Raw genomic sequence first — 13,622 nt, forward strand, 5'->3', positions numbered from 1 at the left:
TGTATACTTCTGGCCAGGACATTCTTTGTCTCTCTGTAACTAAATGTCCAAATGTACCTGTTAGGTCTTCAAAAACATGGCAAAATTATCATTTGTTTTGTGGAATACATTTTAAATGTGAATAATATGTGACACTTGATTAACTCGTTTTTTTCTTACTACAGTACATGCAAAATAAAATGTGGACACTGATGCTAATACTAGCTAATGGCCTTCCTTCTGATCCATCCATTTCAAATGTGCTCCTTGAAAACTGTGTCATTTAGCTTTATATTTGAGCTAATATTGCTTTATGCTGTTAAAATAGGCTCACCCACCACTATTAGGTACACCTGTACAACTGAATGTGATGCTCAAAAGGGGAGGACAAAGATGTAGAGATGCCTCTGAGTATAGCTTAATGCATTCCAGTACAACACTGACTTTTTCTATGACTTCAGCAATAAACATGTAATCAAACGTATAGCCTATATTTAAGACAATTTCACCAAAACATTAAACACTGTGCGGTTGCATTACATTGTACAAATATACAAAATAAAGTACTCAGTGGGGGTATATTGTTATTCCTTAAAATAAATGCTTCAATGATTTTCATTCATTCTGAAATCAATTGTCGGTTACCACACCTTCTGAAAAAAGCAACACATACATTATGATAGTACATGACAATAACAATCTATTATTTTCGGTAAGCTCTTAGCAATGCGAATCCATAACTGCTCTTATGCCAACCAATCAAAACATAGGACGGATATTACGTAGCCAATCACGGTACACGTACACACACAGAGCGGGACGTTCCGAATTTAAACACGGAAGTCTGGCCTGTTCGTTCATTTTTGTCGTTGTATTATTTTATTTCATATGTTTATCGACAATAAAATTAGAAGTGTGTTGAATGTGGTGCGAGGCGGCTTGTTAAAGAAGTAAACTGCAGATTCAAATCGATATATTGCTGTAACATAAGCTGTAGCGTTGTGGGTACGTTTTGAATCGACATAACGCAGAGCTTTGTGTTTCACTTTCATTAGGGAAGTGACTACAGACAGCGCCATGTTAAATTCGTCTATTTACTAACCGTCAATCGGACATTTAAGTTATTGTTTCAACTTGGGGAAAAACGCGTAAGGTTACTTGTGAGAAACTAACGCTACTAACGTTAACACATGGAGCGGTTATGAAGGGTAAGGTTAGCGTTAACAATCTTAGCTGAGTTTACGGAGTACGAAGCTCCCATCAAGACGTAAACTTAAAAAGTCTGAGAGCCTGATTGTGCTCTAAACTATTTCACAGTTACGATGTCGTTCATTCAAGGCACTTATTTACGTTAAACAATGCTTTAAATCTGTATAACGTTACCAACGTTAGTTACTTTATTTTTTTTTATTAGCACTTCACATCAGATTCAACTCACGTGAAAGATGGAGGAGATCTACACTTTAGAGAAGGAGGTAGGACGAGGCAGCTATGGTGTGGTCTTTGAGGGCCATATGGCCAAAACTGGACAGAGGGTGGCTATCAAGCGGCTGCCTTGCAGCAATCCAGAGTGTATTGAACTCTACCTGCAAGAGCTGTGGGCCATGAGAGCCACGGCCAAGAACCATGTCAATGTCATTGCACTCCACAGCTGTCTCCTGCAGACAGGGCCAAGAAGCCTGAAGCCCCTTAAACCTGGGAAACTGCCTCTACCTCTAGTTGAGAGCGTGCTGAAGGGCAGTGTAGCTGGAGCACAGCACAGTCAGGAGAGGATTAATGCCCAGGCTAACACCCGGAGGAGGACTGACTCTGACTCCAGTCTTCAAGACAGGACCAACACTGTTGACGCCAGAGCTAAGCATCAGGACATGACTAAACCGAGTGCATCTGATTCTACGACTCCACAAAGGCCTCAGAATAGGGCCAGGAAGAGACCAGCACAGCGAGAAGAAGAGCAGCGGAGACCCCTGCGCTGGTCTGCCCTGTGGCTGGTCATGGAGTACTGTGATGGGGGTGACCTGAATCAGTACCTGCTCTCCAGGCCCCCGGATGCCCATCGTAACCACAGTGTGGTTCGACAGCTCTGCAGCGCCGTGGCCTTCCTGCATAGCCTGGGTATCACTCACAGAGACCTGAAACCTGACAATGTGCTGGTCTGTATTACGCCAAAAGGTGCTGTTGTCAAGGTAGGCAGATTGTCACATTATGGAAACGTTGACACCAGATTAAGTGGCAATATCCCAGATTCAGTACGGTACACAGCTTCTTCACAATGTTAAAATTTGAAGACAGTTATTTCATGAAGGTTTGTTCCCTGCGGATTTCACTGCATCTATAAACTTTAGAAATAGTAAACAATATAACTAAATCAAATTTGAAAAGTAATTGGAAATAAAAATGCTCACCCATGTGTATAAAAACAATTATCATACAAAATACTGAGTATCAGTTGCATATCTGATTATAAGACTTTACCACTGTTGCTTTGAAAACAGGAATATGATGAAATGACAATTATATGGCCCAACAGTCTGCTCAAAGCCAGACACTTGTGCAGATATTTTTCAGTCCTTTATAAAACATCCTGATAAAGGCTTGTGAAGTTTAACAAGCATTGATATATCTTTAATATGATTTAGTTCTCTAAATAGTAATTATTTCTTTTTAACTGTGCAGTCCACAGATGCCTCAGCCTGGAGTTTTGTTTTAAAACTGTAACATCAGACCTGTTTTCCCCCCTTTTTCATATCCAGATCTAATTTTGGTAATGATACATGCAAAAACAGATTTGTGATGCCATCTTCTGCATAGAATAAATACACAGAAGGTCTGTGTTGTGTGGTGGCAAATTATTTTTATTATCAATTCATCTATAGGTTGTTTACACTGGTCTACAATCTTAAAACAGCTTCGTGGTTCTGAATTGAAAGTTAATATTTATGGTATCATCCACCCATTATTAGAAAACAGTGAAGAATTCCCACCCCTCGTACCTAAACCCTAGGTTGATGTATTAAAATGTCTCATTTTGTTTGATGAGGAGACCACAGCCCAGAGACACCCAGTTTTCTATCACAGAGCTCTAAGAAAACCAGCAGATAGAGAGAGAAGAGAAGCTTGAAGCATAAAGATTTTAAAAGTAATTTACTTAAGAAATGAGCTATTAAAAGAAGCAAATAGAATATCAACATTGTCAAAGGTAATATATATATTTTTTTGTCAATTTAACTAATCCTTTCAGCGCTGCTTGTTTTCCACATGTGGACATGTAGTTTGAGTAATCCTTGGACTGCTTTTGCCAAGGGAAAAATAACATATCAGATATCAGGAGGTTACTTTTTTGTTGTGTCCCTTTCTCCTGAAGTATAGGTCAAAATCAGTTTGTGGCAAATGTTCTGAAAAAACGTTGCATGGTGACACAGAGAGTCCTGTGTTTCTTTTTCACTGGATCTCCCTGTCCAACCTCTAGGTGGCAGACTTTGGTCTGAGCAAGATGAGTGAAGGTCTGGCTGATGGTGGCCTGACCAAGCAGCACTTTTCATCCACCTGTGGCTCTGACTTCTACATGGCTCCAGAGGTGTGGGGTGGACTGACCTACACAGCCCAGGCAGACATCTTCTCCCTAGGTGTGATGTTTTGGGCAGTCCTGGAGAGAATCACCTTCCTGGAAGAAGGGACTACACAGGAACAACTTGGCAAGTACAGAAGAAAATGGGGGAGGAGGAAGTTAACACTGCGTACCCTGATAACCTGATGCATCTTTTCCTCAAAGTACTAGCAACTAAAGAAACCCTCCTAACTAGACCAAGGTAGGGAAGATATAGACTTAAATTACACACCTGTAATGTGAATGTGAATACAGATTTAGTCGATTTCATAATATATGAACTCGACTAGGGGCCAGAGTTAATGTGTAGGGTAACATCAGGTTAAGATTAGCGTGTTGCGTCCTGCTCATCAGTCGGGGCTCTCAGACAGACAGACTGTGTGGACAGGCAGGGTGATGGTGCATCACACCAGATCGAGTTTGACTGGCACATATTAAAAAATGTCATGTACTATACATCAAACATTGATCAACCAAGAGTGGTGCCGTCATCAATCGAAATGGCAAAGAGATAAAGGATGATTTATGCAATGTTCTTTTTGATATGAATTATAGTAGTGCTATTTATTATGATGAAAAGTGACAGCATGTAATTCAGCAACTAAGGTGCTATAGCACGAGGAACCAGCATCTTCAGAATAGTCTGTCACTTTTTTGTTTATTTCATTCTCATCTTCCTCACCTTTAGGTCATGACCCAGTTTTTATAAATTTAAGTTTGACATTGCATGCAAGTTTGATGTAATGGATTGGACCCATAGTCTGTGAAAGTCTGGGTCCTGGCAAGGAGAACAACTGTGCCAAGGGTTCCAGTACAGCTCTGCAGAATGTGTGTGTGTGTGTGTTTTTTTTTAATGTCCTATTTTCCTGTCAGAGCCCCATGTGGCCATAGGACAAGGAAGCCCCCTAATGGACAGGAGCACAGGGCCCAGTTCAGTGCTCCACTGTGAGAGAGTAATGTAATGGTTGTAATTATGACTTCTTATTTTATTCACGAAAAATGGGTCTAGCCAGTGCTGACCTGGTGGCAGGGGAGTATGAATTCCCAAGTTTAATGCCTGAGAACCTTCCTGAGTCACTGATACACCATTAGGCTGAATGAAAATGGTTACGATTGGAGGGAGAAAGCTGCCTCAGTGATCAAAATAAAATAAAAAAAAAGGCAATATGGAATTTAGCAGATCCTCTTTGTCAGTGAGAAAATGGGGAGAGGCAGCTGGAAGCTTTTTACAGGCAGATAAAATGCTCCATTATTTTACTTCATCCTCTCTGAAGACCCACACAGTTATTTGACTAGGCAGGAGAGCAGAAAGAATATAGTTGAGGAGCAAGACAGAGCCTCTCGTTTCTGTCCTCTAGGTCTGGACGCATCTTGGCTTTTTGCTCAGTCAGGATAGGAAAGTAGCTGGCCTTTTTCCAGGCCAGCGTGGCACTTTAATATAGACTTGACCTGCAGGTTATTGAGCATCATCAAGGAAAGAATGCTGTGTGACAGATGTGTTACTAACAGTGCTGCAAGTAACTCGTACTCCCAAGAGAACAGAGAATGACTCCAAGAAACTTTGTAGGATCAATGACGCATTTTGAATTATTTTCATGGATAATCCTTTTTAAGGCAGAGTTCTACATTTTAGGCATGCAGCTAATGATTTTTTTGTTCTCCATTAATCTACAAATTAAAAAAAAAAACTCGTCTAGAAAATTCAAGTTATTGGAGGTCAGTTTTTTTTTTAAATTCTGATCAGATGATTGGACATAGTTTACAAAGACACACACACGTGTGTGTTTGTTTGTTTGTATAATTGCTATATAGTGAGGACCAAAAGAGTATTTTTTGCTACAGGGTGAGGACATTTTGGCCGATCCTCACTTTCTGAAGTGGCTTTTTAAGGGTTAAGACTTCATCTTTTGAGTTCAGCTTAGAACTCAGGGGGAGAGTTATAGTTTAGTTTAGTCATTTGCAGTCATTTAGTTCTGAAGATTAGAGTTAGGGTAAGGGGCTAGGGAATGTGTTATGTCAATGTATGTCCTCACAAAGATAGAAGTACAAGTCTATGTATGTGTGTAAGGTCCCACACTTCACACTGCATGTCATTGTCAGGACAAAAACAAGCTCATAAAGTCCAAGGTCCTCTCTGCAGACCTCTGTGATAAAATTGTAGCGAGACATTGATCAGGGCAAAGGTATAAAACTATTTGAGTGCTCCCAGGAGCACAGTGGCCTCAATAATTGGGAAATGGAAGAAGTCTGGAACCATCAGGACTCTTTCTGGAGTCGGCTGACTGGGCAAGAAGGACCTTAACGAGCCATAACCTGGAGTTTCCTATACTCGTAATCCAGTAAAACATAAATTGATGTGGTTTCATTCCATTTAGCTTTTCCACTGTATTTTTCCCTGAGTCGGTCACTGTTTACACTAAGGTCCTCACACACATGCAGGAGCAGAGGATGAGATTAGTTTAATGTAATTGATATAGGTCTTATTTGTTGTGTCCCTCATATCCCCTTGACTGTGTGTCATGTTTTCAGCTGATTGTAATTATTCTGTCCCTGCTGAATAACAAAACATTCTGTACTGGAGTGACTTGACAAGCAAGTGTATCTCAGTGGGTTTTGAAAATCTTCCTTGTAGTCTTGACTTGTAGTCTCATGGGCACTTAAGTTGTGTCAGCGATTACCGGAGATGTTACACCAGTAACACCCTCATCGCTTGGATTGTCAACCTGCAGCCATGCTAGCAGCTCTTTGAGCTAAACACTAACATCAGCATGTTGATATCCTCATAGTGACAATGCTACACCAGCAGGCCCTGGCAAATCTAAATCTTCTGTTGTGTTTCCCCCTCCAGGTGCCTACGTGTGTAAGGGTCGCTCAGGCTGGTTGATGCCACTGGGGGAAGCTTTGTGGGAGAATGCTGACCTCCAGCTGTGCATCCCTTTGAAGAGTAAGAGAGCGCCCCCTCTGCCACCCCCTCCTGGTCCAGCCATGTGCACCCTGCTTTTAGACATGCTCGCCTCAAACCCAGATGCCCGTCCCCTGGCAGACCAGCTGGAGGCCAGAGTGCGTTACGCTCTCAGAGAGGACTCCCATTGACAGAAGGTTCATGTAAGAGACCAAAATGGCTATAACCACTATGGCCAGTACATGGAATATTGACTATGGACACCCTGACTGCAGTGCTTCCTACATAGTCACTTTACTGCCACAGGACAAAGGGGGATAATGCATATGTATGATTATATATAGTATTGTAGGTGCTATTTCTGGTCCTGAAACAGAAGCTCGGTTTATAAACTATGTAGCAAATCACATAAAGGGAAAACAGGAATGAATTGAATGAGGTCCATTTCAACCCTGAGATCTAGTGGAAACCAGTCCATTGACCTTGGACCCTTGACTGCATGGCAGACAACACCCAATGAGATCCAGATGTCCACATAGAGATCTGGTGGCACTTAAATATGAGCTGTATCACCAGGAAACACTGCTGTTCATTGGGCCTTTAATGCTTGACACAGAAAATCAGTTTTAATGTGTGCATACATGGCTGATTGATGCTATTGCTTGCAGTGTCTGCAGTGACTCATTATCTCAGGTTTGTTTCAGGTGTTCATTTTGACTTGATCTTTATACTTGTGGGAAAGTGTAGCAAAACATTGACATGTTTTGTAGATGTCTTAGCCCAATATGTCCACATCATGTCGAAGTAGCATGGATTGAACCATCCGCTGATATGTTGTATATGTAAAATGAGAGTACAAACCCGTCCATAGTAGTGCAGTACAACCTCTGTGACAAAACAAAATGTACCACAGATTGGACGCAACACAAAAATAGCTAAAGCAGCAGTCAAACTTGTTTCTGTTGCATTATATATTGCAGGGTTGTTAACACTGCATTACCTGGGACAGGTGTTTGTATTTTCTACTCTTTATTTTTTTTTCTTCCACAGACACTTAAGAGATATTTATGTACGTCATAGTTGCTTTATACATCAATTAAAATATGACTTATTTGTAAAGGGTTCTTATTTAAAATACTTTCTCATCATTTCACTAGTTTGTTTTACTAAACGCCCTTTTGATTTGTTGCAAAAGTTGACTCAGACCATATCATTGTGAGCATTTTATGTGACACCTGCAGGGAAAACTTTAAGGCTTAGCGGTGGGATGCACACAGTGACTAACGACCGCTAATATACCGTCCCCTCGTGAGCAGGAAATTACAGCCAAGCATTAGGATTGTCACTCATCACATCCATGCTGAGTCTGCACTGATAGTCCATATTTTAGATGACTACTTCATAATTTTTCTGCCCACATGCCTGAAAAACAGACTGCCTATAGCATGAATGATGTCTAGTAACCCTTTTAAATGTTGTGCTGCACAGCCTATCTGTGGTACTGTAACTGTTATTCATGTAAAATTCATGCTTTGCAGTCAGGATGATGATCCACACAAAGGCTTTACAGCATAAATAAATGAACAAATGCAGTATTGACATCAAAGTAACCACCCACCGATTTTCTCAGTCAGTCCTTGCGGTAAGGCGGTTGAGCTCAGCAGTATCTGAGATGTGGACGTCAGAGGAGCAGGTAGAGATTGAAACCAGCAAGGCTGGCTTAGCTGACCCCTCTGCTCCCAGCTCAATGAGGCTGTCTTTGACAGATTTCTGACCTTTCCTGGAGGGAGTGACTCTCCACGCTCTGCTGGCCGGCCAGAAGCTCACTCAGACGACCCCTGAACTCCCAGCTTATCAAGAGAGTTTAGAGGAATGGAGAGTGCATTAGAAGTTTGACGTATGCTGGGAAAGGTAATGTCTGTAAGAGGTGGGTACGACATCCACAGTTGTTTTATGCTCAAGCTAATCGGTGTGTTCAGCAGTCTGAGTTAATCGAATAGGTAGTTTCCAAAGTTATTGTCTTTTCAGTACAAAACTCCCCGTTTTCTAACTCGAGCTATGTTAAAGATAGTAACAGGCTGCATTTCTACACAGAGCAGGGACCTTTGAGTATCTCGGTCCTTGCAATTGAAATCACATTAGGGAGAAATCAATTTATAGCTAGTATGAACAGGATGAATGATTGCTGTGACTAATAGCCCGTTCAATGTACATACGGGCATGTGAGTATTGTACTGGGATGCAAATGTATTCTCAAGCATAAACCTGTAAACAGTTTGATTTATAAAAACCATATTTTTTTTTTTTAGATTACTTCTTGATGATCTGAAGGTTTAAAATGATATTCTTACAAATGAAACAATAGCTTCACAATTTTTCACGTCTATCTCAATAGGTCCCCAAATCAAGTAGGCAATATCCTCCAGTTGTCCAGTATAAAGTTTCCTCCTTGGGTTTCTACAGACAGTACTATACTGTTGAGCAAGTAAGGAAGGGTAAGCATGGAAGGGCAGTAACTAACAGAAGGAACTGCACACTAAAAAAAAACAAACTTTGGAAGATACTGTACCGAGTTGATTAACTCAGGATGTTGAAGTCTCATATTGGCTTTTACATTAACTTCAGATTTTGTCCGTCATCACTTCATTAACATCAGGATGTTGATATCATCACAGTGACAATGCTAACAATGCTGATTTATGTAGTTATGTTTATCACTGTAATGCTAGATAGCCCAGTTTGTCCAGTACCACAAGATCAGTCATTTTATGGTACCAGTGTAGTATCACTCATTGGAACCAGAATACTGTATAAGGACTTAGCAGCACTTTTCTGAATTTACAATGAATTTTCATACAGGAAAGTAGTGACAAAATGATAGCTGACATTCACAAGATGGCATATTAAACATTCTAATTAACTTCAATGACATTTGCTTAGGAAAGAAAATCTCAATTTTGGGCTGAGGACATATTACAAGACTGAACTGAAATGAGGCAATTCATACATTTGGTGGAGAAGAGAAACGGAAACAAAAAGCAGCAGCAACTTCAGACCCCTTTTGTCTTGCTTTCCTCAGGTATGTTTAGTAGACACATCCTCTAATCTCCACTTCAGTAACCTGCTAGACTTCTGCTCTTGTTGCAGTGAAGATTAGACCAAACTCTGGCTCCTCTACAGCGCAAATCAGCTCAGCGGGTCTGAGAGGAGAGGAGTCCTTTCAGATTTCACAGCTGATTGCAGGAGTGAGCAAGAATGGACAGAAAGCCCGAGAGCGTTCTATTCCTCCCTGCGTCAGGACTGCAACACCAACACAGCACAGCACAGCGCAGTCACGACACAGCGGTGGCACCCGGGAAATTACGCATGGCTGTTCAGCTTCAATCACCCCATGCAGTTGGAATCTATATGAGGCATAAGTGGCTGCCTGGTGCTTTTGTGCTTCATTGCTGCTAGCCATTTTTCAAATGACAAACCCTTTCCAGTAACAGTGTGGCTGAACACAGCATTCAGTCATTGTTCAACAGACAGGTAACCGATGGAGATGTAATTGGAAAGGCTGTGCCAAATGAGCCAGTAAAACACTCTCACAGGGCAATCATCAGGGGTCTCCTCCACGGGCTGCCACCCTTGACATTGGGGAATACATTATAGGAGCCACTCTGACGTTGTGACTTTTCTTTGGCTTTTCTGATGTTTAGTTTTATCTTGCAAAGATTTCTGCAAAATCAAGAACATCTCTCGTAAAGCAGGACACAAATGAAATATACTTTGTGACAACATGGTCAAGTTAGATGTGTTCAGCATTTGGAATTTACCAGAACACATGTAGTCAAAGACTGCAGAGAAACCAGAAACAGGATGAACTGCTGGATCTTAAAAAGCAATTTATATAACACTGATATTCAGTTTCCTGCCTTGTAAATCAAAATTGTGCAACTACACAACAGCTGCCCAGTAAAGACACATCTATCTCACTGTTCATTCATCCAGTGCCAACTGTTAATACTTGACTCTTAATGAGTTTTCTATTTGACTGCAATATAAATATGATTAATTCAAATTGTGATGCTAAACAGGTTTCTCATCCTGATTGTTCTGATTTATCTCCAACATTTGAATACATTCAAAAATGCCTCAGTAGTGTTGTTCAAACTCAGTACTGTGCAGAGACAGAGTTCACTAGCAAGGCACTGAAGGGACCCGTTAGTTTCAGTGGGGGGGAAAGGTGCAGATTAAAATGTAAAATTTTATTTTTACATGACAATGTTCACATCCAACCGTCTTTGCTGACACTGTAGTAGTAAAGAATGTTAAATTAAATTAAATTAACTCGACAGCTCATCCACGAGACACGTTGGCTTCACCCCAAATAACTTTACTTTATTCCTCATGCCCATACACTGTTCCCTTATCTCAAGAAACAGAGGAGAAGCAAGAGCACTGTGAAGTGTGCACCAGATAAAAAGCCGATGCACGGGCTGAGAGAAAAACACCCAATTGTTATCTCCTCTGATACACAAACCTAAAAATACTGTGGGGAGTGTCCCAGTAACAGTGGCTTGATAAATATAGTATGTGTATATATTTGTAGCCATCGTCCAGATAAAAATGTTGTCTAGAGTCAGTCCGTTCCAGCTCCATACAGGTCCTTCACCATGTACGGCCCCTCCAGCTCATAGCCCATCTTTCTATAGTAGTTCCTTGTTCCTACACCTGTAGAACAAACCATGGACAGAAGATGAAGTGCTATGAGGACCACAGAAAGCCACTAGTTGGACATCTTTACTTCAGTATGTAGCTGCTAACGGCAGTAAACAAAGGTCAAAGATATGTTAAAGGTCATTAAGAAACAGTGTCCAAAATCACTTCTTATTTACTATATAGTGTACTATTATCAAGTATTTTATTTGAGCATATGGATTCTAATTGTTAAAACTAGAGTATATAACTTTCTATTATATTCTAGTAGAGATAACGTCCAAAACATATCTTAATGTGGGGAGGTAGGTGTTATCTAAGGCTCCTGAGACCCAGACTCACTGAGCAGCCTGGCTGCAGCGCAGGGACAGAGGGTACATCTCAAGTCTCTTATATGCACCACCATTTCCCTGCCTTGCGTCTTTTCCTTTTGTCTTAGTCCCACCCACGTAAGATGTGAGGAGAGAGGAATTGAGAAAACTCATTCCAAGAAACATGACACATCCTTTCCTCGGATCCAATCCTTCTGAAGCGTTTAATGACCAAGTGATTTCCAATAAAGGAGCGTGTCAGTCCATAAAAGGATAGTCTCTTGTATCCTTGCTCCTGGCTCCTCCAGCAGCCTCCTTGCTCAACCGAGGACATTTGAAGTCTCTTATCTACTCTGAGGACTGAGGAGGCGGCTGGAGGAGCCAAGAGACCATCCTATGTGGAAATTTTGTTTGAACCATCACACCTCTTCATCAGAAATCAGTTGGTGATTGTACACTTCAGATGAAGCATCTGAGTAATGGGTGTCACATGTTAACGTGTTTCCTCAAGTCCTCTCTCCTTGGACGTTTTCCTCATATATTACATGGGTAAGACTGAGACACAAGGAAAAGACGCAAGTGAGTGAACAACAGCACTTACAAGGGAGCTGAGAGGTACCCATAGTCCTGAGATGTCCTCAATTCTGGAAGACATTCTGGACAAGCAAGGAGCAAGGAATGATTATATAAGAGATTTGAGATGTACCCATTCCCTTTAAAAGCCTTTGGAACAAGACCTTTAACCGGTCAGAGAAGGCTGAAGTTAGGAGTGAGAGCTCACAGCTGTCAATCCATGTGTGAATGTTCCCATGGTCTACTACTCCTCTCACACCAAGGCTTCAAGCTAATGTTGGCTGCTGGAAGATGTTGCTATATAGTGGATATTAATACTCTACTGGGGGCCTCAATCTAACAGTTTAGCCTAATTCATACTAGCTCCAATGCAAGTGGCTATACAGGGTATGTGTTTGCATCTGGTTTCACTTGTTAAGACACTATCAACAACAGTAGGTAATTTATTCCGTTTAAATGGTGTGGCTACAAGGCTAGTGGTGGTGGGGACAGCCCTGCATGAACACTCCCATGGTGGAATAATGTGAGCTTTTCTTTTTCTGCCCATTTAGCAGACACTGCAATACACATCTGTCAGTGATGATGCAAAATGACAGTGGTTCACAAGTGTCTGAAATCTGTATTCAGACTTTAAATTCATAGACAAACGTGTGTGAAACCTTAACCCTGTGCCATCTAATTTAAAGTAGAAATATATATTTATTATTATTATTATTTATAAAAATTATAAAATTATGGCCATGAACTTGTTGTTGAGGTGGCTCGGGCACCTGTTTAGGATGCCCCCTGGACGCCTCCCTGGGGAGGTATTCTGGGCATGTCCCTCCTGGAGAAGGAGGGTTTATTTGGTGTTGCTGATAGTTTTTGTTCAGCAAACTGAAGACATGATGCGCCTCAAACAGATGTTTGTGTTGGGCTGTCTGAAGAGATGATGACTGATGTCCTACTGTGCTGTTTTCTTTCTCACCTGAGATGACAGCCAGTTTGCTAGAGCCGTGTTCATCTCTGGCAATTCTCTCTGCCTCCTCCATCAGCATCATGCCAAAACCCTACACAGGGAGGAGAGGAGAACAGGTCGAGAGAAATGCTTACTTTGTTTTGCAGGACATTATGAGCTACTTATGCCTTATTTTGTGGTTAATCTCAGAGTTTCATTCCAGTCTGAGGCAGGTCAAAGAAAATTCAGGCCTGCGGTGATGTCTTACTGAGACAGTAAAAAACAATCAGATTCACAGCTGGAAGTGAAGTCATGTGTTTAGTGGGATCGACTTAATACGCAGTGTAATCACCTGATGCTGGAACTTGCTGGGGTCTCTACTGCTGATGGGGACGACGCTGCCGTAAACGTGTAGCTCGCGGACGATGGACACGGCACCTTTCAGCTCAGGACGGAAGGACTGTGGAGAGCAGCGACGTAGACGCAGCAGGCCAATCAAGATGTCTTGCTCCGGATCCTCATAGGAGAGGAAGGTCTCCCAGCCACTGTTGGCCACATAATCCCGCCGCACCAGCTCCACCTGAACCCACACATCTTTGTTAGTGAAATCAT

At 41.5% G+C, this 13,622-nt stretch overlaps 2 protein-coding genes across 10 annotated transcripts in view; one reads left to right on the forward strand and one right to left on the reverse strand.

The window, feature by feature from the left end:
* Positions 1-808: 808 nt before the first annotated feature.
* Positions 809-10,621, forward strand: LOC109969823 (serine/threonine-protein kinase pdik1l-B). 9 transcript variants are annotated; one of them, XR_002276312.1, is made up of 8 exons: positions 809-984; positions 1,394-2,165; positions 3,449-3,674; positions 6,435-6,691; positions 8,255-8,415; positions 8,884-8,983; positions 9,429-9,567; positions 9,636-10,621. XR_002276312.1 is itself a non-coding variant. In XM_020617000.1 (4 exons), the coding sequence occupies exons 2-4, from the start codon at positions 1,425-1,427 to the stop codon at positions 6,677-6,679; spliced, it is 1,212 nt and encodes a 403-aa protein (XP_020472656.1). In that variant the 5' UTR covers positions 809-984; positions 1,394-1,424; the 3' UTR covers positions 6,680-8,206. The 9 variants fall into 9 exon arrangements, 1 of the variants encoding a protein (XP_020472656.1); XR_002276314.1 differs by having other exon boundaries at positions 809-1,187; positions 9,429-10,621; XR_002276307.1 differs by having other exon boundaries at positions 9,429-10,621.
* A 224-nt stretch (positions 10,622-10,845) lies between these two features.
* The window catches only part of elp3 (elongator acetyltransferase complex subunit 3), an 18,964-nt gene continuing 16,187 nt past the window's right edge, over positions 10,846-13,622 (reverse strand). The window contains exons 13-15 of the mRNA XM_020616999.1: positions 13,363-13,590; positions 13,041-13,122; positions 10,846-11,204 (exon numbers count right to left, since the gene is read on the reverse strand). Coding sequence (XP_020472655.1) covers positions 11,113-11,204; positions 13,041-13,122; positions 13,363-13,590 — 402 coding nt within the window. The 3' untranslated portion in view covers positions 10,846-11,112. The remainder of the gene's footprint in view (positions 11,205-13,040; positions 13,123-13,362; positions 13,591-13,622) is intronic.

Source organism: Monopterus albus, unplaced genomic scaffold (assembly GCF_001952655.1).
Source record: "Monopterus albus unplaced genomic scaffold, M_albus_1.0 scaffold182.1, whole genome shotgun sequence".
In the NCBI taxonomy this organism is placed as follows: domain Eukaryota; kingdom Metazoa; phylum Chordata; class Actinopteri; order Synbranchiformes; family Synbranchidae; genus Monopterus; species Monopterus albus.